This window comes from Amblyomma maculatum, chromosome 2, assembly GCF_055883805.1.
Source record: "Amblyomma maculatum isolate TAMU_Amacu chromosome 2, ASM5588380v1, whole genome shotgun sequence".
NCBI classification, from domain to species: domain Eukaryota; kingdom Metazoa; phylum Arthropoda; class Arachnida; order Ixodida; family Ixodidae; genus Amblyomma; species Amblyomma maculatum.
Genome location: NC_139345.1, coordinates 52,210,711 through 52,237,583, shown reverse-complemented (window position 1 = coordinate 52,237,583; position 26,873 = coordinate 52,210,711). Strand labels below are relative to the sequence as shown.

Sequence of the window (26,873 nt, the reverse complement as noted above, 5' to 3'; positions counted from 1 at the left end):
AGGAAACCAGGCGCGGCCTACCTCGGCCTTGCTTGGAGAAGCAGCGAGAGGCCAAGACGAGCGGCCTGCGTACGGTCCCGATGGCTGCCACTAAAGCAGCTTTCAAAAAGTGAGCAGCATTTAACGTGAGCAACTGCATCCAAAAGAAGCCTAATTTATTAGCACAACCTTCAGATGCCACCAACAGCGCTTTCGTGCGATTGCTTACTATTACTAGTCAGCACACTGGGCTAGCCCCCCGAGTTTCTAGTGAAAAATGAATTTATAGGAGGCGGAAAGGAAAATAAGCCAGCCATTTCCGAAAATATGCGCACATTTGTGAGGCAGCACTGGCGCCAGGCTTGTCTATAAAATGCTCTGTGCAGATCCAAAGCAAATGTCGGGGGCGGGCCTTTCGGTCGGACGCCACGAGCTAAGATGACGGCGGTCATCTGGCAGTCGGAAACGTCCAGACGAATCCCCAAAAGCACTCAAGCTGTTCTTTTCAGAGGTTTCCGAGGTTGCACCTGATCATGAAGCCGTGGAGGTGGCATTGCTGAAGTCTTTGGGGGTTTTCTTGGCCATTCGCTTGTAGAGCGGAGTCTTGTAGATCCATGCCTCTTCTCCCTGTGGCTCAAACAACTGCGACCAAAAAGAAAAAAGATCATTTAACTGCAGCCTTAAGAAGTAGCGCGGTTGGCCATTTGGCGAACACGCGTTAAGTCGAATTTGAGTTGCCAGGATAGTTATGGAATCCTTTATTGTAATTTTCTTATTAGTTTATTATTTTTATTAGTGCGAAATCACTACTTCGTGGCGTAAATCACACAAATAGGAGGTATTGATGCAGCATCAGCATTTGACATTTGAACAATAAGGATGCATCCAGCAGGTGACGTGGTGAGGCCTTGATTGGTAGGCGGTTTCGTGACGTCATCTAATTTAAAGATACTCAATTTTATGTCTTCTTGCATGAAACTAGTGAATCTGGCCTCAGCAATGACGTATGTGCCACGTGGATTAATCGTGCCTTGCGTGATTAGCCGGATAAACCCAGTCTGCTTCGAAATGAATAGGGAGCCTAGACCTTCTCGCCAGTTGTCAGAGGCTGACATACGCCACCATTTTCACTTTTGATATTGCCCACCGTGGTACTGCTCTTCCTCTTATGCTCCGTATTTACTCAATTCTCAGCACCGCGATGACCAAAATGAGGAAGCATGCTTAGATTCATAAAATTCGGTATATGTCTATTTTGATTTGCATATGATGTTGCTACCGAATAATCTCTCCTCGCTGTAGTCATGGGCTACTTCGCTAATCGTGTCCATCACTCACATTTTCTTCATCTGGTGAGGAGAGAAGCAAGGCTACGGCTGCGCAGCCAACTTCGCAGGCGAGTTGATTGAGTTGCCACTCCAAGGCGGTAAACCGCAGATGGAAGGCCGCGCTAGCCTACGTGCTGAGCCTTCCCTATTGCGATACCATCACAGATCATGGTACCTTCATGAATAAATTCAGCAACACACGGCTTGGACAAGCGCCGAAATGTGTCTAAAAAGATTGCTTTAGCAACTTTCAGCGCCATAATTTTTACAATACGTGGACGCTCAAGCTTAATTGTCTTGAGAGCAAACGTAATAGCGCCTTTAACACCACCTTTTTATCTTATGAATATTTTATAAATATTTTTGTTTCAGTCGATTTTCAGGAAAAGCGAGGCGCACTACTTGGTGGACACCTACACATACAATCTTACAATTAACGGCTTTCAATTAAAGGTGCATAGGTCGTAATTTCGAATCCTACCAAAAACTAGCCTGCAATTTGATTAGCAGGCAGATGTCAAATGGAAAGCGAAATAGTATGACAGCACCCTGAACGCTGCATAAAGAAATGCTACATCCCTATTTTGATACCAACTCACGCGGGTGTTCTTACCAACATGTTTTTTACCTGACATCTCAATTCTGGGGTACGGCGACGAAGGAGTATGCAGTGGCAGCCATTTTGTGATGCATGACGTACGGCGAAAGACTGTAAGAGTATCTAATCAGTTTTTCGTTATCTATACTGGCTTGCACTGCGGAGGCTGTGGAAGGCGCCACAAAAAGGTGCAAGTAACGTCAGTTGAGTACCTCCCATAGTGAAAATTTTTTGCGGGAATGATTTGCCACAGTGCGCCCTGTGCTTCGTTCGCAGAGTCATTGTGGACATTTACAATGTATTGACAAAATCACTGCTACCGACGGTTATCCAACGACCGTTTTCGAAAAATTCCGAAAGTGCCTGGAATGCGTTTAGAGCGGTGGCAAGTGAATCGATGCGCCCTACTGCTACTACTGCACAAGAAAATCCCCTGCATGTTGTTGTAAAACACTGAGTTTATGCAACTGCTGCAAAGATGGCGCGACGTGTCTTCTTTCTTGAAAGATAGCCGCTCGTTGTCTGCCCGCCTTTCGCTTTACCACATTGGCGAGCAGCCTGAAGCGATGTACTTACATGAGACAAGCAATTCTGAGGCTTGATGCGTTTTTCAAATTAGGCTTTCCGTTTGGTCTCCTTGGTCTAGCATAAAGGAGTGAGCTAGCGGGAAGTTACCAAGATAGCTTTTTATTACTTTTTTTTTGTTCTTATACCTCTGTCTGAGCAAGCTTACTGCGCTGTGGAGTTTTAAAAACATACCCCGCGCATTCAGATGGCATAAAACCGACATGTCGTCAAACAACTCACGCATGCGTCAATGACCAATCCTCGTGCATGGTTGCACACCATTCGAAATGTTCCATCTATTAAATGTATTGCATGGCACGATTTGGATCCATGCACCAGGTAGCGGATGCATCTGACGCACTGCTTATCCTTAAAATACACCACTATGCACAAACAGGCTCACTACCAACAGGCCTATTTAATTACCCGCCGTCATGGTGCGAGGAAGAAGCAGTCGCCGCAAAGCATGCACAGAATTTTCCCCTTGCGGTGTACGGTCTAAGCGCTGTCTGGTTGTCATTTCGTCACGCTCCACGCAGGGCCCAACCGAAATATTTGATCGCTATGTGACGGGTTTGCTTTTTTCATTCACAAATTGTGGCAAAGTTGAAGTCCAGTGTGATTGGAAGAAGACGTCATCTTCATAACTGTGCGCACGCACAAAAGAGGCCATTTATCAAAATTTAATTGTTGGATTCTGTTTCGAGCCCTTTAGATCCTGCCTTACCCCTTCCACGAGGAAAAGCCGACATTGACTTCGGCAGAAGATAGTGCGATTGTTACAACATCACATGAAAATCTCAGAAGGGGGTGGGGAGTCGGGAGGACTTAGTGACAATACGTGATTAAGTGCAACAGCAAGAGCCTCGTCCACTGGCTTCGGCAGAAGATAGTGCGCTGGTTACGACGTCACATGAAAATCTCAAAAGGGGGTGGGGAGTCGGGAGGACTCAGTAACAACACGTGCCCAAGTGCAACAGCAAGAGCCTCGTCCACTGGCTTCGGCAGAAGATAGTGCGCTGGTTACAACGTCACATGAAAATCTCAAAAGGGGGTGGGGAGTCGGGAGGACTCAGTAACAACACGTGCCCAAGTGCAACAGCAAGAGCCTCGTTCACCAGGTATTCCCCAGTATGCCCGAATGTTCTGCTTATGGGCTCATGCCATCTGGGTACGCTGAGGCATTGGCACACATCCGCGTATCTCCAAGCCCCTGCGCAGCTGCTGACTGTCGCCGTGGCGCGCTACCGCTGTTGTGATACTGAAGTCACACCCCGTGCCAGACAATAGGAATTACGTGGCAGAGTACGTGTTTTCTTACCGACGGGACTTCTAATGTGGTGCAATAAAAACCATGGTATAATGGCAGGTACCGAGTGGACACAATGAAGAGTCTAACATAGGAAAGAAAGAAAGATGTTCAAGCGACTAAGAGAACATAACGCATGCACGCCTGTGCTAAGGGCTGAAGCTCGGATGACTGATGGAAAACATGCAAATATGCAAATTTAAACCACAGTTCAAAAACACTCATTCTGGCATTTTTCTAGCACCGACAAACGCAGATAGTACGCATAGTTCGTAAAATATTTCGGAAATGAGGCAGATTACCGCCCATTGTGCTCAAAGCAATCAAGCTAAGCTCCTTGAAGAACATGCTACTGATTTTAGCAGATACCTGTCTCAAACATATAGACGACCTCTCAAAATAGAGCAGTTAAGACAACGACCCTTGGCCTCTGTTTGATTTCGCGTACATTTCCATTCATCTACTCTCCACGAGCGATGAGTGTTGCGTGGCACTCACGGTGCGGGTACAGCTGCAACATACTTGTGCAGGATTAGCACAAGTGGCTTCTGTCCGGAGCAGAAAAATTGTCATACGCGGCGCTGGTGTTGCCGGGATCGCCGACAACAAGGGTGCCAAGCACATTCCATCTTCCAAGGTGGCGGTGGCCGGTAGAAAGCAGAACGACCGAAAGCTTGAATCTTAAACTATAGCTTGTGCGTTGCTTATCGAAACCGTCGCCAACGTTGCTGAGCACATGAGTCAATTTCTTTTATTGTTTGAGCTGATGCTGCAACTAGCGCTCTTGTCTTTATTCCATACTTCCTTCAAAGTACACAGTTTGCTAAAGGGTGGATTTCTCGTCGATTCATGGCAGCTTAGGTCGTAGCAGATTCATGCCAACTGCACCTATCACCGGATGGCAAACGCTTAAAGCACGCCATCCTGTGACGTATAGGCACTGCAGCACGTTGCTTTTCACAGTAAATCGTCCAGCCAATATTTAAAAGAATACCTACGATAAAGATACCACTGCTTTAAACTCCAGCAAAAAAAAAAAAAATGCGGAATAAGCCGTTTGCGGTGTCAAATCGGCGCATTATTTTGCCGACTCAGGAAGGCATGAGCTTTAGTTTAAAATGCAGTCTTTCGGATGCGCCATCATCGGAATGGGCTGCTTTCTGCAAGGCAACCCCTTCTTTAGAAAATAGAACATGCTCCACACTCTCGCTATAGACGTGTACAACGATAGCGCTACGTATCGCAATTTTTCTGCTCTAATCACGAGTCACTTGTGCTTGTGTTTTTCCGCTGCAGCTGATGTCCGCGTGTATACAGAAACTTTCATGTCTACGACTCGAGCGAGCTTGTTCTGGTAGTTTTGCGCGGATTCTGTGGTCTGCGATCATTCACCAAAGAGGTCTGCCGACGCTCTCTCACCTTGGTCTTCCACGCAGTGTTGGTCTCTTTGCGCTGCGCCGCCTCTTTGCGCTGCTGATCCTCAAGCATCGACTTGAACTCCGTGGCCTTGTCCACATCCTTGCGCTGGAGATTCAATGTGACGTCCTTCCACAGCCTGCGCGACGAAGGGAGCGTGCTTAATGGGCTGCATGGGACATGTGCCAGAGTCCACAGATACGATCATCGCCTTGTAACACCGCAAAGCGCTATCGCAGTTGTCGGTGCAATAAAGCTTTAAATCCGCTTTTGTAGGTGTGTTTGCTATAAGCCGATGGTACGTTCCAAGAGTGGACAGGTCAACTGGTGTCCAATCGGCATCATGTCAAATCAATTCCTGACCTTTTTTTTTTTTATTTGAGCGAAAAAAAAAAGGCGCACTTAGAGCATGCGCAGCCCTGATGTGCTAAAGGAAAGGAAAACGCGCAGATCCTGATGTGCTAAAGGAATTACTGGACAATCTAGCACGTGCCTTACGTGATTCAAAAGATTATTTCTTCAACACATCCCTTCAAAACTTTATAAAAACCGAGCCAAGTAAGTTTTGGAATTACATTAGTGAAAAAAAGAAAGCAGTCACACAAATATTGGTGGACAACACTACGGTATGTGATCCAAAGGCTATTACTGAACATTTTAATGGTTATTTTCAAAGTGTATTTTCTGCCCCGAGCATAGGTACCGACAATAGCCGAGTGTATTACCCCGCCGAAGTGAATTTTATTACTTATCCTGGTGTCCTTTCAATGTTGCTGAACTTGAAAACCAAAACGTCATGTGGCCCTGACAACATTCCAAACGCATTTCTGCAACGCTATGCCGAAACTCTGGCTCAATTCCTCGTAATAATTTTTCGCGCTTCAATGTCATTGGGTAAAATACCCGATGACTGGAAGACAGCCCGAATTGTTCCCGTTTATAAAAAAGGAGACCGTCTTCTCTTGCAGAACTACCGTCCAATATCATTGACGTCCCCATGCTTTAAACTATTAGAACATATAGTTGCACATTGTATGAACGAATTTTTAGAAAAAAATCGCGTTCAGCACGCGATTCGCGTTCGCGTTCCAGCACGGGTTCAGAAAAGGGCTCTCGACGGTAACACAGCTAATTACAGTAATAAATTCATTTGCTTCCTCTATAGATAATAAAGGCCAAATCGATGCAATATTTTTGGATTTTAGCAAGGCATTTGACAAAGTTCCTCATGATAAACTAATTTTTAAAATGAAAGAAATTGGCATTCCTGATATTTTACTAACATGGATTAATGCATACTTAAAAGACCGCAAACAGTTTGTTGAAGTGGGGGGACAACGTTCGGGCTCTCTCCCAGTTTCATCCGGTGTTCCCCAAGGAAGCGTTCTGGGCCCTCTGCTTTTCCTTTTGTATGTCAATGATATTGTTGAAGTTGTTAACCCACCAGTGCAAATTCGATTGTTTGCTGACGATTGTATTCTATACAGAGAAGTTACAAATAGGGAAGATCAATGTGACCTGGACAGTGCCTTGAACAACGTTTCCGAATGGTGCGACCGATGGGACATGATTCTGAATGCTGATAAAAGTGTTTATATGCCGATAACTCGAAAAACCATACGTCATAGCTACACATATAAATTAGGCTCTCTCCCTCTTGAACAAGTATCCAACTACAAATACCTAGGAGTAACCATAAGTAGCAATCTATCGTGGAACTTGCACATAAACAATATCTGCTCTGCTGCATTTAGAAAATTGTGCTGCTTAAGACAAACTAAAAAATGCTCCTTCTAACATTAAGCTACTTTGTTATTGTTCATTAATCAGACCTAAACTGGAATATGCATGCATAGTGTGGGACCCGTATACTAAATCTAACGTAAAAAATCTGGAAAGAATACAGAGAAGAGCTGTCAGGTTTATTTTTAATAAATATGCAAGGTCTGACTCCCCAACCACTTTAATGGAGACAAATAAAATTGAACTACTTGAACATCGAATAAGAAAGCTTAGATTAAAGTTTATTTATCAGTTATTACATAACAAACTCGGTTTGGATCCATCATCATACTTAACGCCGGCAACAACCAGACAAACTCGTCAACACCATCCCAGTCCCCTAACCCCTATATTCGCTAGAACAGACACTTACAAATTTTCGTTCTTTCCACGCACAATAACAGATTGGAATCAGCTAGTTAATCCACTGTCCCTTGAGTTTTAACCAATTGCTGCTATACTGTGTTGTCTTTTTTTTTTTTTTTTTGAAGTGTTGCGTTTTCTTTTGTACCTTGATTGACTTGTTCACCCACCCTGCTTGGACTCAGTGTCCGCAGTATTTTGTAAATAAATAAATATATATATAGGTCACGCAAGTGACAATTATAGTCCAGGCTGGCGATAGACCTGCCCCCGCCACCCCTGTTCTGTCTCAGCCTTACCAGGAACCACGGCCGTTTGCAGGAGAAGAGGCTGAGGACGTTGAGGAGCGGTTAACTCATTACCAAAGAGTTAGTCGGTACAACCGGTGGGACCCTGTCACATAGCTAATGACGTTTTCCTTCTAACTCGTACGGCGGTGATTTGGTTTGAGAATAACGAGGACAATTTGATGACTTGGGAACGGTTTGCCACAGTTAAAACAGCGTTTTGGCGACTCTGTTGCGAGCGGAAGAACGGGCTGAGCAGACCTTTCCCTAAGAGCTCAATTGCCCGGTGAAACTTGCACCACCTATCCTGAAGAGATCCTCCGATAATGCAAATGCGTCAGTTCAAACATGCTCGAGGAAGACAGTCGGCCATCTTTTGAAGGGCATCGCGGATGACGTGTACAATTTCTTAGCTGCCAAAGATAAATCTTGACACTGTCTCCGATGTCACTACACCCATCCGTACAGTTAAGCCCTCAAAACACATGTCGTATTGTGCCGAAAATTGGGCGGCTGGCCAACGTATCTACCATGACCAGCCTTGATGACGATCGTCTACTAGATCTTCCGTCGACGACTATCCGGAAAATAATGCGAGAACGCCTACACAATGAAATAAAACAGCGCAAGGAACGGGACGAAACACGAAGGAAAGGAAACAAAGACACAGGCGCTGACACAGGTGCACTTCTGAACTTCTACACCTCAACCCACTTCACTAGAATGATTCTGCTGAGGTCTCTGGCCACAGAGTCTCTGTAGGGCCGGCTTCTTCACCACCACAAGCGATTGCAGCGCTTCCTTTCTCTAAGCTCCTCAATCTGCAGCTTCGATTGACTATCCGCCTTTGCCTTTCGCCCACCCGACTTCGTCGATGCTCGATGCTCAAAGGTGTGACTTCGTCTCACGTAATTCCCTATGTTCAATCCAACCTACCAGGATTGCTGAGCACTACGCGAAATCCGCCACGACTACGACGCGTGCTGCTATTCCTCGCTCTTATCAACAGCAGCATTCTATACCTCCAGCACCGATCTGCTACCACTGTGACGTCGAAGATCACATCGCCGGGTACTGCCGCAGTAGGCTGCCGCCTCGCTATAAACGCCGGGCGCCTCAAACAGTACCCAACAATCGTCAATATGGACCTGCTTTGCGGCAATCATATGCTACGCGTGGATATTACCCGAACGTCCCGAACGAGTATCTGCGCGACCATTTCCTCGCATCTGATCGAAGTGTTACCCCCCACCTGCTTTCCGTGTGCGCCGTTCCCCATCGCCACGGCAGCGCTCCGTGTCACCTCGTCAGGAAAACTAACCAGCGCGACCAATGGGCGTGAGGCCGCTGGAAATGTGCAGCGCAAATATCCCTCTTTCAAAAGTAATGCTCAAACACAAAAATCGTGAGTTCACTGATGGAGTGTGCGCATTAGTTTTGGTGGATACGGGTGCAACTGTGTCTGTGATGAATAATGAGTTTCGGCGCTTGTTGGTACGCGAAGTGATGTTTGAATACGATCGTGCTTCAACGTTTTGAGGTGTGAGTAGAGAGGCGTTCCGGCCTCTGGATGTGTGTAGTACTGAAGTGTCTGTGAGTGGTGCAATTTTTCAAGTCCAATTTGTCGTCCTACCACACGCTACGCAGAGCTTTATTTTGACGGCGCTTATCTGCCGAGTCTTTATGAAAGCTGCCACAGCAAAGAAACAGTCTTTAGTATTAATGAAGACACAGAACCTTGTCTGCCATGTTCGTCCCAGTGTCCACTTCACTAATTGACCAGACTACATTTCATGCAGTGTGCACCCAATTCACTCAGCATGCCTCAAAAAAAATATTGTTCCTCATTGTATAATCCCTGTGCACCATGGTAGTGCCACGTTATGGACAATGAACCCTTCGTCAGAGCCTGTAGTTTTACCAACTGGTATGATGCTTACTTCATGTGAACCCAATGCGCCCCGCGTCGTTGCTTTGGTCACAGATGCTACAATTGCCCCCGTACCTCAGGTTGCTGATGAATCCTCATTCTTCTACATGATCAGCGCCGATCTGAGCTCACCTCAACGCCGTACTCTTGAGGATATCATTCCACCCTTTCCTCCTATGTTTGACTTTTCTCAAAGAAACGGACCAACCTTTCGCCCTGTTTCTCGAACGCTTACCATTGACACTGGTTCGGCTCGTTCCATCCGTCAAAAGCCATATCGCGTGTCCCTATCTGAGCGCAAAGTCATTCATGAGTAGGTAGAGGACATGCTACGGAGCAAGGTGAGGCCTGCTAACTCCAAATGCCACCGGCTCTTCCTTCTCTTCTGCCACCCAACCTCTCATCGTCATCAGTAGCACAGCAATATATATATATATATATATATATATATATATATATATATATATATATATATATATATATATATATATATATATATATATATATATATATATATATATATAGGCACGACCCTCAGTAGCCCATCACTTACCTGCGTGACTCGTTTGCCTCCTGTTCCTTGACTGGCTGAACAATTTTCTTGGTGATGGGCAGTTTGGTAGTGTCGACGAAGGTAACTTCATTCTGTCGGGGAATATAAGGAGGGAGCACCTGCTGACTCTGATTTGGTACATTTAGGATAATACACATTCACACAAGAAGGCATTTCTCGGCCACATTAACATGTGCGCCTGCCAGCCACCACGCCACTGTGCATGGAACAACGAACTTTTTGGTTCGAGTCCTTACTACCTAAATCTCAACCCTGGGGGCTACCTTCATAGAGGAGAAATGGCAACTCGCGACACTGATGACGTATTCCAAGACAGAATGCCCCTAAATGAGGAAAGAAATGAATCGAGAGCGGTGAAAAAATGACTGCACATTTATCGCTGCGCTGATGCCGACTACAGTCACAACTTGGATGCTACGAAACGCTGCTTTTATTCGGAATATGCACAGTGAATATTTTTGCACGAGGGTGGGATGTCATCTCCGCTTTTAACCCCTTCACTTATCATTAACGCCACGGCTAAGTCCTCTTCTTTGTTGAAGACCCGTTTGCAGAGAGTCTTCCAGAAGTGGAGGACGTACAACCAGCCCAAGCGATTAAGGGTGTGATGGGACTATAGATGATGTAGGCTAGGCATTCGACACACATAACCGTGCATCAATCTCCCAACTGTGAAAGCCCTGTCGCAAACTCATGAGCAATTCATACGAGTCTGGAAGTGGGGCTTCTTTACTCGACTAGTCGGGGACAGTAAGCAGCCATCGAGGTGTGTGCGATTGCCGGTTACGGGTATTGCGCACGAAGCGCAGCTTCGAAGGCCCACCTTCGGTTGAATGAAAGATCCTACACTCCTATGCACGCGTGACCAGACCATCTTGTTTCTGATGCGAGACAAAATGTGGCGAAAGGACATCTCCTTGTTTTCTCAACAAACAAGCATTGCGGCCCGTATTCTTGGATCTCACGGGTTGGCCGTGAACTCTCGAGCAACCGGTTTAAAGAAAGAGAGAGACTTCGCTGACAGTGGGTTTCCGACCGAGGCCAAGCTATCCACTTAGCTGCCCACTGCTTTCTAAATTTCATTTTGTTGCAGTCAAAATATACTACATTTATACAGGAACCACTATACATATTTGACTTTCGTATAAGAGGACTAAAAATATTGTATTGTTTTAAGGACTGAATATGGAAAAGCCAGTCAAGTGCTGATCCGAAAAGTTTGATTACTTCCACTATATCTTACAGCGGCTTCTTTGAAGTACTGTCTGACTGACATTGCATCAATTAAAATCTGCGTGAGGCGCCACCATAGGCCTCTTCATAGGTCTCTCCATAGGCCCAAAGCCATCATAAGGTCTTATTATAATAAGCATGATTCCGCGTGTATATCCGGGCTGAACCACCGCTTATGTTTTTTTTTTTTTTTTTTTTTTTTTTTTTTTTTTTTCAGGGCGCCTGTAAAAGGGTGCAGCAAAGAGGCATTGACTCTTCTCGAAAAGAGGATCACTGCACCAAGAAGGACGCGCATCTGTATTCCACTGTAGGCGGGAAATTTAAATGAAGAAGCGCCGCTTTCGTATAAAGGTCGAATGCCGTCCACTAAAAAAAAAAAAGTTGCTCTCTTTGCACGATTCTATTCCTACACTGTCTTTCTTGTAACCATGAATATCTAAGATACCATGTCAATATATCCGCATTTTCCTTCGCCCCATTTACTTCAGAAATATCTCGCCTTTCGTTAGCATTCTCAATGACATTAACATTTCTTTCGGCGACGCTGAGGTGTCCAGTGTTTGTTTATTTATTCACTTATTTACTAACTTTAGCCTCACTTGAGGCTATGGCGGCAGAAGATAAAAATTGCGCGAGCAAGCAAGGAATGGCGCGGATGCATGAGAAAGGCAACAGCGTCCTCACCCCGTTGATGTTCCTCGCCGTCATGACGCCGTTCCACTCGCCAGCCACCGTGAGGAAAGGTCGGTTGTCGTTCGGAGGGAAGATCTCCGCCGTCAGCTGGTGCTTCTGCCCGCCTATCATAGGCTGCATCGAGAGAGTGGGAACAACGACACGTCATTCACTCACGTTTCTGTTTTGCCGTGATGTTGCCACGCCGCAAAGCATACCTCCCTTTTACGAGTATTAAGAATTTCAGTAGTAGTCTTGTGCTTCGAATTACTAATGTCACTATGCTCCGTCGAACTAAGCGGCACCTGCTGGTTGCCCTCTCGACACGTTCTGAAGAGGGCGAGAAATCGTGACAGGTTGTGCTTCGTTGCGTAACAGGTTGTGCTGCGCCCAACTGAAAGTACATGATTTGTGTGTGTGTGTGTGTGTGCGTGCGTGTGCGTGTGCGTGTGCGTGTGCGTGCGCGTGCGCGTGCGCGTGCGCGTGCGCGTGCGTGCGCGTGCGCGTGCGCGTGCGCGTGCGTGTGTGTGTGTGTGTGTGTGTGTGTGTGTGTGTGTGTGTGTGTGTGTGTGTGTGTGTGTGTGTGTGTGTGTGTGTGTGTGTGTGTGTGTGTGTGTGTGTGTGTGTGTGTGTGTGTGTGTGTGTGTGTGTGTGTGTGTGTGTGTGTGTGTGTGTGTGTGTGTGTGTGTGTGTGTGTGTGTGTGTGTGTGTGTGTGTGTGTGTGTGTGTGTGTGTGTGTGTGTGTGTGTGTGTGTGTGTGTGTGTGTGTGTGTGTGTGTGTGTGTGTGTGTGTGTGTGTGTGTGTGTGTGTGTGTGTGCAGCCCAAACCTACACTGTCTGTTTGTCGTGCATCACTTCATGTCTTTCCATCTCCCAGTGCTGCCTCGCCAATCGGCAAGTCACGAATAGCGTTGTCAGTAAGGGCCTCCCAAACGGCGCTAAAACCACCTCTAGTTTCCCCAAAGTTGCCAAGTTACATATAGAGGAAGAGTGTTGCAGTGCAAGTATCGTATTGTCGCTATTTAACATTTATTTCTTGCAGCCGAGAGCCGCAAGCATGCGGCCTTATCACTTTGCTTGTAACGTACACAATGACCTATAGGCAATGCCGCGACCATATTGTTTTTGTGTGTGTTTTTTTTATTATTATTTGCTGTTTTTTTTTCTGGGGGGGGGGGGGGGGGAGCATGCACAACTGGCGGCTCCACCGTTTTCTTTGTCGCGCAAGATGCCCCGAGAGTTATCTCGAATAACTAATCTGCCACTCAGATCCGCTCTCACATTGTTCCAGGTTGTTCTAGCCACCTTTCAACGGCTATATATAGAGGTTTCTTGGCCGTCAATAAATTTAGCGCTGAAGAGTGCAACAGGCATTTGTAGTTCGGCGACCACCGAGCACGTTTGCTGCTATCGCCGCCGCTGACATTCTCGCCCCTTTTGCGAGCGGAAGTCAGCCAAATAAAGAGTTCATTGAAGTGCAACGCCAACCTCAGCGATTGCTGCCTTCGGCATTGTCACCACATGACCGTATGACTGTGCCGTTGCAACTTTGCCTCATAATAACCCTTTCCGCCATTCGTGATAGAATCGAGGTACACCACAGCTTACTATGACCCAATCACTCAGCAGTGCAGGCGATCAGGAAGGAGCAGTATATAACTTGTATACCTTAAGCAACAATATAACTGTACGCTGGATTAAACTATACAAGTAGTTGTCAACAAATGGTCCACGCAAAAGCAGTATGCTGAGCTAGGGAACGGGCCTATTCTCTCCCTGGAAAGTGCACCTTGGTGTGAAACTGGATGGTGCAGCTGTAGCCGGTCTTCTCGCATTTGATGTCAACAGTGCCGCCCAGCTCGATCCAGGGCACGGTGAAGATAGAGCGGCCGTAGCCGCTGGGGAAGTTCACCGTGTACTCCTCGTCGTGGCGCAAGAACTGGATGGTGCCCAGACCCACGTTGTGCACGCCAATAGACATGCCCAGGAACTTGGATTTGGTCCAGATGTAGGCGCTGCAGCAGATTCCCTTGGCTACGTGCTCCGCGTAGAAGGCGGACACTGGGCACGCGCATGCCGTTCAGGAAAGGTCCCTTAAGCTAGCCGCCGAGGTCACACATAAACGTATTACAGGTATAAGTTCAAACGGACACTTGAGTCAAGTTGTAAACGCAGAGGGCGATAACGTGGACAGGCGATAATTTGGACAGCCAGCAAGGCAAGTTTATACCTAAGGCTAACTAGAGCCCACGCGTTATGGGCTCACTTCGGTCTTGCTCGTAACAGAATGGCTCGTTACCTTCACCTACACCGACATCCGCTGCTAGATAAGCCAATAATCCTCGCATTTAAGCCTGCTTGCTATATTTCAGTCTTCCATAAGCCCCATTCTGCCCCAACAGCCCGTCCAGCTCTGGTAACTTGCTGCACTGCCCTTTTTAGCTTCCCTCTAAGATTCCATCGTGCCCTCTTACAACATCTCCCTCCCCTCCCGAGTATCGGGCGTCGTATCATTTACACAATTAACGTGCCTCTTGTACAACAAGCCCAGGATCTCCTGAGCTCAGATCTTCGTCTGCCGATCGCTCATTAGAAGAGAAATTTCAACACCCTTCAAAAATTATCTCATTAGAAGAGAAATTTCAACACCCTTCAAAAATTATGCATCAGCTGACGGCGTGTATGCATGCACAGTGCAATCCTATAAACGCGATTAGTCAATTTATACAGATGTTCAAGTCATGTGATGAGTATGTGAGAGCTCGCGCCCATGCCTTCAGAAGCAGCTATGTGTACCAAAGATACAACACAGGTATGTGTAAGATTTCATTCTTTGTGTCCAACAGCCCCAAAAGGGCCCTAGCGGAATGATTGGGCCAACATTTTCTCGAGAAGTAAATATAAGTAAGCTTTGTTAACACGGGATCTCCGAAGCCATGTAGCAAACCAGACTGCCGTAATTTTCGCCGAGCTTCCCTTAAAAAAAGCGTGGTCGCCCTCTGCAGGAATTGCATCTGACAACATTTGACGAAACTCCTACACCACCCTGTGTGGGTCTACGTGCAAACCGTTAAATTATTGCTGCTTTTTAAGTATGTGCCTTAAGTGCGTTCCATGCTCATTTTGTGCAGTATAAGAAAAGCGCCGAATGTATCTTTCAGTTTGTGGAAGCGGGTTTTTTGGGCCTGCGCTGCGGTGAATGAAATTATCTCAGTTTATTTCAGCTCGCTGGTACATTGAGCTTCGCGTAAAAAGGAAAAAAACACAGACGCTTCCAGATACGTGGTGCTAGAGTAAAATCGGAGTTATTGGCAATGTTTCTTTCAGTGTATTCTTGCGTTTAATTTAGGTTGTAAAGCAAAGGTGCTTGAGTGTCGAAACTATAAATAAAAAATGGAGGGAGCACGGATGCCTTATCATCTGCAGAAGCTTTTGCGAACCCTATGTTATACGGTCAAGTGCAGCTTCCACGGGCATCACTTTATATAGTGAGGCAACTGCAGACTGTTATAGGATACTGCATGCTAGTATCATTTTGAAGACAATTGTTTAACCTTTATATGTGCGAAAAATTTAGCTTTTAAAGTTTGTCCTTCACCCGCATCGAGCAGTTAAGCCTGCTGTAGAAAGCCAATCAGGTGCTGTTTTTAAAACTAAGGGCACAAAATTGAAAGCGTCCTGAATAGTGATTTTCGGATGTATTTATTGTTATGGTTCAGTCTGGACCGATATGCGAAAAAAATATTTCATGAACAACTTGTTGAAAATTGTGCTTGTTCAGAATTTATTAGGATACAACTTACCCGGTGGATGGTGGGATACCTGCTCAGCGATGAAGGCCAGGTCGTTCGTGGTAGCCCAGGGCACTGGTCCATCGGGGACTGGTGCCTGCGCTTACCCGGGATGTCTGATAGAGCTGCCTGCACTTCATGCAATCATAGCGCGCTGCGGGACACGTATTCTATAGGCGTGTGCGCACTAACTTCTGCGCAGTGCTCTTATGGTCGTAGCAAAAAAGTAGCAATAGTTGTAGTTATGGTATGGTACGGTACGGTATGGTATGGCACGGTATGGTATGGTATGGTATGGTATGGTATGGTATGGTATGGTATGGTATGGTATGGTATGGTATGGTATGGTATGGTATGGTATGGTATGGTATGGTATGGTATGGTATGGTATGGTATTGTTGGCATGGTATGGTATGGCATGGTATGGTATTTTGCGTTTAACGTTCCAATGCAATATGGCTAAGATGGACAACATGGTGGAGGGCTCCGGAATAATTTCGACCACCTGTGGCACTTTAACACCGTGGCAGCAGTAGTTAGTAGCATTATTAATAGACAATGGTGACAGTAGCAGTGGCGGTGAGAAAACGAGTATCAGTTTTAGTACCAGCAGCTCTAAATATAGCAGTAGTGACAGTGGTATTATAGTAGCAGCAGTTGTAATAACGGTTACAGTAGTAGTAATAGCTACAGCAGCAGTACTAGTAATAATAAAGGTATTAGCATTCGTAGTACTATCGTAACAGAATTGTTAGCAGTAATAACAAAAGCAGTAGCAGTATCAGTTGTGGCGGTGATAAAAGTGGTATTATTCGTAGTCGCATTACAAGCCGCAGTATAGTAGTAGCAGTACGTGGTGATAGTCAAAGTAGTAGAATTCGCAGCCACAGCAGTGGTGGTGGCAGGATAGTATCAGAAGATATAGTAGAAATGGTATTGGTTAGAGCATAGAAAGCGAAGCGGCCATGATTCCTAAACTGACACGTCGAAAGGCGGGCTTCCGGATTATTATACTGACGGAAAGGAAGAAAGGAGAGAAGCAAGGTTAAAGGGTCGATAATGTAACGACAAAGAAGCCAGCACTTCACTAGTAGTCGGTGGCTCAGTACTTGAATATTTACATGTCATAATTATTGCAGAAGAATGAAACTCCTGGAATTTTGTTGACCTTTGACGTCCAGCCCACCACCAGGCACAACTACTCAGTTTTTTTCCTCTGCCCTATCAAAGAGAAAACATTGACCTGATCATCATCTTTCTAGACAGGCGGGAGAGGGGTGTGCTCATCTTTCTAGACAGGCGGTAGAGGGCTGTGCTGACAATTTCGAGCATTAAAAGATGTATAGTATATCGTATAGCGGCATTGGTGGTGGTAGTGTAGCAGTAGTAGATCATTAGCCTTAAATGTAATGGTAGTAGCAATACTAACGCTAGATATATGAAAAAAATGCGTCGACTCATATGCGACCAACCAGACTCTTCAGCGCAAAGGCAATAGGCCGTCTTTGTGGTAGTGGCTGTCAGTGGGGCTAACAATGGGCAGTTATCACATGGGGAAAAGAGGACTGGCGTAGCAGATAAGTTGTCGAGTGAACAACAAACCGCACTTTATAACTATTGCTCATCGAGCCTGCGATTGTTTCAGGAATTAGGGACCGTTCTATGCCCCGTCGTGCGCAACCGGTAAGACCCACGCTGGACTCACGCCCGCTTTGTCGCCGATTCTCCAGTAGCAGCGGAACATTTCGCCCAGAATCGGGTTGTACGGTTTCTTGGCCACGGAGCCCTTGCGGCCGGCGTGGAAGGCGGAGAGGTACCAACGCACCACCTCCACCATGCGCTCCTTGGCGTCCCGGCGGTCAACGATACTGCACAAACGGCGGCACGGGTTTCCCCACGCCCCATCAATCATGCGTGATACACCATCATCAGGAAATTTATCTGCCTGTATTTGATGTCACCATGATACATGCAATAATTTGATAGGTCTTACTACAGTATGGATCGAAGCCTCGGCAAATTATGTGCGGTTAAATTAAACACTCTATCCACAAACTTCGTAATATTATTCGCTCGCCCGACTTTCTGTAGCGGGCCCTGCTACGTTTGCCATTTTTTGAAATCCACTCTGTTAGCCTTCAAGACCACCGTTATATTGATCTTTATATTCATCTTGATGACCTGCCCATGTCCATACATTCTTCATTCTAAGATTTCGATAACTCGGGTTCGTTCGCTTACCAACTCTGCTGCCTTTGTGTCCACGTTATGCGTACAATTTTTCTTCCTGCAACCCAATGTTGACTTATATCATCGCATTCCTGGACTTCAATGTCCCGAAGTGGTAAGGGGTCTACGAGACGCATTAGTAGATTGTAGGATGCCGATTGAATTCGACCGCCTAGGGTTATTTAACAAAAATTGACATTTTCTATCACAGGGGTAGTGTGACTTCTTTTTTTTTTTCATCTGCACCGAGGTCCGGACAGTCGATCACCACGGCCTCTAATAATAATTTCATGCCACTACCCAGGCCTCTTAATGCGAATAATGAGGTCATCGTGCTCAGTAATTGTCAACACTATAGGGCATTTGCAGTAGAATGAAAATACGGCACGTACAGCTTTTTCGGTGGGTATTATTGAGCTGTATTTTCCAAGTTATGCAGGAGGTTCTTTTCTGCGCACTTCTGGACTCTAGTGTTAATTTTCTACTGTCCGCGGGTATTTCAAGCGGAAAAGAATATGTGCCGTGGCGGGACCCAGCAATTTGTGCCGCTACCACGCCTGCTGGAACAGGTCTGCGAAATCTGCGACATTGCCACCATCGTTAAATCTAAAGAACGTAAGACGTAATCAGTAATCGCGCTCCGGCAGAGGCTAGATGCAGACAAGGCGAATTCATGCAGTCCGTGCACCGCGTCTTTAGGTCTGTGTTATGGCCAACAGCTGAGAGTACAAATGAGTTTCTGAATCTGAAGCTAGTTCGAAAATTACGTCTGCCAGAACAATGAAGTGTACTGCTCCGCAAATGAGTGGCGATAACCTTCGCGTGACTCACCTCACGAAGAGTTCCGGGTGAGCAAAAAAGTCTGCGTACATCTCGAGTAAGGAGCGCTTCTCCAAGATGAAGGTGGGCAAGGTCACCTTAGTCAAGTCCATGCCGAAGTGGACTTGCGAGAGCAAGTGCGTGAACACACCTCTCTGGTTCTCCACGTTACACACTGCGAAGAGCGCGTAATGATCCAAGCGAAACGTGTCGACACTGACATTCAAGGACGAGACCCGCGAGCTGCGTCTATATTTTATCGCCCTTCAAGAGGCGAATGTGTTAACCCCACTGAACCGATGATCGATGCGAAACGCCAGGTTCAAAGCAACGTCCCGTCATAAGGCGTCAGAAATGGCTGCAAGCGATGTCCCTGCGAAGCAGGTATACCCTGAAATAAATATCTAATTTACCTCTTATAGATCACTGTTTTTATTATTTGTTTTGGGGAGGGGGGGGGGGGGGGCGATTCCAATCGCAGATATCAAACCCTGCCAAACATGGTAATATATTTTGTTGTGGTTTCTTCTTTAAATGCGCGATAATTCAAATCACTCCACTGCGACAAATAGGGCCTCTCCGCCAAATCATTTCACCGCCAGGGTGTAGCTGCTGTTCTCTTCTCACTAGGCGCAAGGCCTGTTCAGGCATCTATTGTTGCGCCACGCTTGGCCAGTAAGTGGCAGGAGCATGTATAGACACTAACAGTGCCCCTGACATTGACATAGTAATAGAGACATCAATAGACATATTATATGTCACCCCAACGTATGACTTGGGATCCCCAATTGTAGAAGCATAGAGCTTTATCTAGCGTTGGCTATTCAAGCAGCAAAGACGTAAATGTGCGCCTTAGATAAGATAAATAAATCTCATGGGTGTCACGTTTCTAGAAAAAGGGCGAAGAAAGAGCGAAGTAGAAAGTATGTCAAGAAGTAAGGCCCCCGGCCAAGCTCTCAAGAGGTTCCACACAATGCTCGTCTTCAAAAACGCATGACTTACTAAAGTACTACTGCGCAATACTTAAAAAGAGCGTTTGTGTATATTTGCTTTGTTTCTTAGTTCTTTTTATCGTTAAAGCAATTTAGTATGGCATCACCAGCTATCCTACACCCTTACATTAATGAAGGGTGCCGTATACAGGCTGTACCACGTAATTTGAGCCTAGATTAAGCAATAAAAAGCTCAAGGATTAGGTATCGAATCCCGGTCACGGCGGTCATTTTTCGATGGAGGCGAAAAGCAAGACACCCGTGTGCTTTGCAATGTCAGTGCACGTTAAAAAATCGCAGGTGGTCGAACTTTGCGGAGCCCCCTACTACTGTGTCTCGCATAGGATGTGTCGCTTTGAGACGTTAAGCCTCACAAACAAAACTAAACAATGAAAAGCACTTCGGACACGACTAAAAACGGATGCATAACGTTGGCACCAGAATGCCGTAACTGAGCCTTTTTTTTTCTTGTTTTCAATATACCTTAGTGAGCCGATATATTCAATTATACAACTTATTAATTAGTAGTTGCACACCCAAAAGGTGATATGCAAAGTTGCAGAGGGCCTACACAAAACTCTTATTAAATTGTTTCGCACAAAATATGTCTAAATACGACAGCCAAAGCGAGACCTTGGGTGGCCGCAGCTACGCCGTGAAGAGGCGTAGCTACAGTCTCCTCATAAAAATTTAGTCTGCCATGTCATTTTAATTCACGTTAACCATATGCCACGGGCAGGAGCTGCCAACTCGGGTCATTCGTTTCATATTTTCATATGGGAGGGTGATATCAGAATCAGCAGCACCTTACACTGATAGGGCGTGATAGCAGAATAATGTATGTAGCAGGCAAAAGAAGCTTCCGCCGTTGTTTTCGCAGTTCATCTAAGGTTAACCAGAGCTAAACCCCAACTATTTTTTTTTTTTTCAAAGGAAGCCCGCGAATTATAGAAAAGGGCCAAGTGTAGGGGTGCTTGCGGGCATCTATTGTGCTGCTATCAAGCTCGTGATGAACAGCAAGGTCGGCTGCAGAGTGACTGCGGTAACGAAGAAGCGACAATGCTTCCTGCGTTTATCACATGACAGCTCAAATCAAAACTTCTGGCCGAGCGCTTCTTTCCTTTTGAAGAAGAGTCAAAAACGTTTCGCACTCTAGGACGTTTTAACGCTTGCCAATGCTCGGCCAAGAGCATGCATTTGCTCTGGAAGACATTGGAGGCCGAAGTAATGCCTTCAACCGACGTAATGCCTTCTCGCTTCGCCGTGGCCACATTCACACTGTAGCAGACATTCTTTTTCCTTTTTCGTTTTCATATTTTTCGGCCTTTCTTTGAAACGCTGAAAAAAAGGACCATGTGAGGTACATTTTGTAAGAAACAGTTAAGTGATGACTGAAGGTGCTCCGAAATTCTCCATATCACACTCGGTATCTGCAGCAAATATTTAAATAATGTAGTAATTAAACACAACGAAGTATTTAAAGAAAAAAAAAGGAATGTTTTCTCATTGCCGTACGTAAGAAACTTTAGGTTCCCCTCGGCATTGTTTTCTTTTCATATTTTCCGGGATTTCTTTGAAACGTGGAAGAAGTGTCTAGGTGAAGCATATTTTGTCAGAAACAATCAAGTGGTGTCTGCAGGTGCTCTACAATTCTCCGTATCACACTCGATGTCTGTAGCCAATATTTTAAAATTTCAATAATTAATCATAACTGGTTTAATTATAAATAATAATAGACCAAGTTACTCTAGATTAGCCAACATTATGCATCTGGTTATTCGTATCCTAAGTGCCTTTAATTTTTATTATGTTGGCTAAAGTTACGGGAAAATACCCTATATATCTAGGCAAACAGCATAGGGACCGGATGATTGAGCCATAAACATGCTGACAAACTCCATATTGTTTTACGTCCGGATGCTTGCTTGTCCTTGCATTTGCAAAAACATGTTGACAGAAGTCCTCGTTACCATATTTTTAACGCTCGGAGCAGGCTTGTGCGTGCTGTTAAACAGGCACAGCGCTAGATATCAACAGAAGTGGGCAACCTCATGAGGTTAGATTTAAACGTCATTTGATTGTCAGCATCACCTCGTCACTACATCAGGGTTCCCGATACTGTATAGCTATAAATGTACGTAGCTCTAAGAATCATTTCTTTATCCACCACTGAAGGCTGCAGTTGCGCAGCAGATTAACAAACGTGCAGTGTTGTTTTATTACTGGGGGTGACGAAATAGCTGGTTTGGTTTGCTGGCAACCTCAAGGGTTGCCCATCTTTATATTAGATTTCTTGGTCTACCAACAAGTCTGGGCTCGACTGGAAGCGCAAATTTTGTAATATAATGGCTCGTTTTCCTTTGTTTTATATTACGTGAAATTTTTTCACTCCTGTGTTATTTCTCATGTGGTGCATCTAAAGAGTGCAGTGTTGGCCGATCGACCGACTGCCTGCCGACTGACAGACTGATTGATCGGTCGATCTACCGATCAGGTTATACCGAAACGGCCACTCTTTTCCGAACACGCTGTCATTTCCATCTCTAGAACTAAACGGCTATGACAAAAATTTCTTAAAGCAAAACTTTTATCCCGGAAAGTAAAGCGAAAAGTATGAATCGAGTCTGTTCTATTCCTCTTGTTATCAAAACGCTTACTTACAGTCATCGTCTTCTTCTTCTTCACAAGCGACTGAAAAAGCAAATACGAAAATGGCACATGCGTGTTCAAATTTTGGAAATCCTCGCATTTATCACTAGTGCAGCGTTACAGCTCCATAGGTAATCATTTCGAAAATCAAAGCAACTAATATAATCTCAGTCTCAGCTTTCGGAATGCTAATCGATGAATTTGCGAGTTAATATAGTGCCATCGGTCTTCTTTTATGTGGGGGCTGCGTGAGATTGCCATATCTCTGTTTAGAATCCCAAACAATGCCCATCAACCCAAGAAATGTTCGCACCAGGGAGTCGCTGCGCAGGCTCATGAGACATGCGTTGTTTTTTAATCACACTGATGAAAGACCAACATTGTCAATATCCAGAGCAAGATAGCGATTCAGGTCTGGCACTTCATAATAAAACTCCTAAAACGACAGCACTTAAAACATTTAGTTAATTACTTAGGTTATAATACGCCCGTGTGTGAACAGGTTTGAAATGCAATCCCTTGGTTCCATGATGCCTGCCCGAGAATTTTGTGGACACAGCTGCGATGTTGATTGAAGAGGTACGCATAACCCGGCGCAGTGACCATCTCAACCTAGTTACAAGCTCTCATGCGAGGCACAACATTCACAAGCTGGGTGCAAGAAATGAAAGACATCTTTCTTCCGTACAATTCCTTTTTCGCGTGGTTGTGACGCAATGCTGTGGATACTTACCGGGTACACCAGTCAGCACCAAACAGTACCGCTAGATAATAGCGCGATGCTAAGGCAACAGCGAAGGAGACTGCACTCCCAGAGGCGCAGGGGTAACAGAGTCTGAAGTCGGGGAAATATAAATGCTGCATGCCTTTATACTTTCCCGCCTAGCGCTCTGCACCTGCATAGTGCTTACTCTGACCGAAATAGCCAAAGAAGGGTGCTGTCGTGAAGAGAAGCAATTGCCTAACCATCGTAAGGGTCATTGGAAGCTGCAGCTCCGACCGGTGGATCTCGTCGGCTTCTCTTGCTGGTCGACGGGGACGACTTGTTCGATTTGCTGGTCGATGGGCCGCCTGAAATCAAGGAACTATTGGCGCTGCGGCTTTGGCCAGATCTGTCATGGGACTTTTCTGATGTTTTCTCCTTCGGTGACTTGTCCGCGGACTTCTCCGGCCCGGGCGGCGGCGCCCCGGACATCCCCGCCGCGCACAGTGACGAGACTCGGTCGCACCGGCCGCCACAATCAGAACAGCAACTGCGTGAGCCCGTCACAGCCAACACGTGAGTTGTGCAATTACCCAGGTAGCACTGACAGTTGGTCCGATATTGGCATTATGTTGACCATTCTCTGATCCTATGTTAGCTGGACATTGCCATCACAGCAGAAATATTGGGCCAGTGATGTGTGCTGCCCGGGTACCTTTCGGTATTTTCAGAGCTACATTATCAAAACAGTTGCCTACTCATGAGCTACAGCTCTCCCTCGTAGCACCCGGGGGGATTGTAAACTAACACACTAAATAATAAGAGGGACGATGAAGCAGGGGCAGTAAGCCACTCAAATGTGTTTTGATGCAGCTCTGTCTCCTGCAAAGCCAGCTATAACTATTTCCTTAGTCTGCTTAGTTTGCCAGTAGCGACAATCCATTGGCTTTTGTCAGCTATTTTTTGCACCAACTGCAAGCACTGCACAAACGGATGCTCGGCTGTAGCAACTGCAGAATATTGAAAGCTGAAATTTTGCACTCGGCAGCCTTCCTTTCTCGGGGTAGTCGAAATCTGAGAACCCTGACATATGGAACACGGTTGTAGTTAACGTAATAACTCTAAGCAATTCTACTTACATTACGACCGCTCGTCTTCATGCGGTGCGTAGAGGCGATAATGATCTTTACATTGACAGAATTTCATTCAAACTACACTAGAGATAATAAGAACCTTTTTTAGTACTATCAGCTAAATACAACGGGTGATATCACAGCGCACCAGCAATGAACTTCACCGACAGCAGCTAGGATCAAACACTATTTTTTTCTGAAAACATTGGAAATGATGCGAAAGCAACTATAGTCTGCGAAAATGGGTACTATAGATGCAAAGAAAACAACTAGAATTTTTAAGTGTCTTCCGCTTAAATATATATATAAGGTTATGTATTACGATCGGTGCTATTCACAAGTGCATGATATCTTGAGACGATGCTGGCTGACTTTCTGGAGAGTCGCGAAGTTTCAGCAGAGCACGAACCAAGCATCGACCGTCTTTGGCCTGGATTACTTTACCAGCTTAGGATATAAATTCCTGCCAAATCCCGAACCTTTCTCTGGCAATGGATAATCTCCAAGTTCGCACAACGAGCGCATTAAATAAGCCAAGCTAGCGGCGAAAGTAGAATCAGGCATGTTGCGTGCCGCAAGCGAAAATGCATTTAATTAGACGCAAAAATTTCTTTATAACCTTTCCTCCCTAAAGGAGTTTAGAAAATTGAGAAAGTTGGAAAAACTAGATCATTTTAGTTCTTAAAATTACCTGCAAAACTATAAAGATTTCCCTTCCGCTAATCTCTACTCCTAAAACTCCCTTTACAAACTTCCCGAATGAAACTCCTCCGCAGCGTCTACTTGAAATGCAACTTGTTAACATGTTGCCCGGCGGCAGCTTACAGAGTCTTGAGGTACACGCCCACAAGATGTGCCGGGGTGAAGACTGCTGTCCTCTTTACTGCGACTGGCACAATAAGGACACTTGGAATACATCCTAAAAAATTAAGCAGTTACAATAAAAATTCGTTGAAAGAGAAGCATTGTAGTCCACAGGTGTATTAATAACTCGACAGCGCTGTACGGCCTTCATAGTTTCTGACTTCAGCTTTACAAGTCGCAAGCCACTTGCGTCGTAAACTGGCCTGAATGCTCCGTAGCGACTAAGCTTGCATTTCAGGCAGTCATCTTTCTGCGAAAAACTATCAAACCCGACAACTAGATCCCTGTTTGCTCACCGGTAACGACAGCGGAAGCTACCGTCATTCGCCGACTGTCAGAAGCGGCGTTGTGGGAAGGCCAGGCACTCGACGTCGGTTTGCTCACTTGCGCCTGACTGGCGCCGATGTGGGCGAGTTTAGGCTCAGTCTCCAGCAGGGCCTGTGTCAAGAGACGCCGTGCTCTTCGCACAAGGGTGCCTACTGAACTGTAGACGATCTCTCGAAACCTTATTAGATCAAAGGCATTAAAAATCAAAAAGACAACGAAAGTGCTGGAAGAACTAGTCCTTTGGTGGAAAGCTGCGCTGCCACACTCAGTCTTCAAGATGTAGCCATTATTCACCTGGATAGCGACAGTAAAGGGGTGCAGCCGCGGTTAGCTCTTTGCATGGAGTAACTCTTTATTATAATGGCTCAGTCGTGCCGTTAATCCTCTTCTTATTGCGCCAGGAATGAAGAACAGTTCGATGCGAGATAAAAAGTGACACTGTAAGACTAAACATGTCAGTCAATCATGTGATAACGCACTCGAAACAATTGTCTTAATTTGATGTCGAAGCGTTGCAACATTTTTGTCGTGTCAGCGTTCAGCCCACTCAGCTGCTTAGTGAGTTTGTATACAGATTTGCACCCTCGCTTTGACCAGACCTAAAATACTACTCAGTGAAAGGTTAGGCTCATTCCTCAAGAACGTCGAATGCGAGCATGGAGCCGCCTACTCCTTTTCTACTCACTCCCATATAAGAATATCGGCATAAAACTGGAGCACAAATCCTAGAACAGAAATGAAAGGAACCTGCGATTTTATTTCAGTAATAAGCTGCACAAGGAGGCGCATTGAATACTTTACAAATTAGGTGACTGTTTACGTATAATTATTTCACATGCTCTTAACAGGTTACACCGATTCATTCGCCACGTGCTCCTTGTCATTGATTTGGTGGGCGCAGTTGTTGAAGGTGACTCATATGGTATGTTATACTCGTAATAAATATTAGCGGTCCCTACAATGTGTATCTATAGCAAAACAAGGCCAAGTCCGCTCGAAGCCCACACAGCGTCGGAGGTGGCATACTCTACATGTGCGGACGACAATTTCGTTTCTCTCTTTACCCTGGTGCAAAAAATACACCCACACAAAAGCGGTTGGCACTCCAAGCTGAGTAAATTGACCTTCTGCTGATTTTAAGATTGTGTTCTCTTTCTGCATGTGTGCACACGATCCATTGACAGTCAGTAGTCCCCTCAACAGGATGCTTATGCCTGAGCTGGCATACGCGTGAAGCAAAAAGAAAAGAAGTGTTGCACGTTGATCAAGCTGTGCGTTTCTGCGCCACAGCCAGCTCACCAACAGGAGCGACCGCACATCGCTGCTGA

General features: G+C 45.6%; 1 protein-coding gene across 1 annotated transcript; it reads right to left on the bottom strand.

The window, feature by feature from the left end:
* Positions 1-225: 225 nt before the first annotated feature.
* LOC146198644 (oxysterol-binding protein-related protein 9-like) lies at positions 226-25,286 on the bottom strand. The gene is made up of 11 exons (XM_084592624.1): positions 25,180-25,286; positions 23,485-23,771; positions 22,531-22,560; positions 18,890-19,052; positions 17,535-17,697; positions 15,842-15,926; positions 13,828-14,099; positions 12,051-12,173; positions 10,113-10,204; positions 5,201-5,336; positions 226-621 (listed from the first exon to the last, which is right to left on the bottom strand). The coding sequence occupies exons 2-11, from the start codon at positions 23,711-23,713 to the stop codon at positions 511-513; spliced, it is 1,404 nt and encodes a 467-aa protein (XP_084448750.1). The 5' UTR covers positions 23,714-23,771; positions 25,180-25,286; the 3' UTR covers positions 226-510.
* Between the last annotated feature and the right edge of the window lie 1,587 nt (positions 25,287-26,873).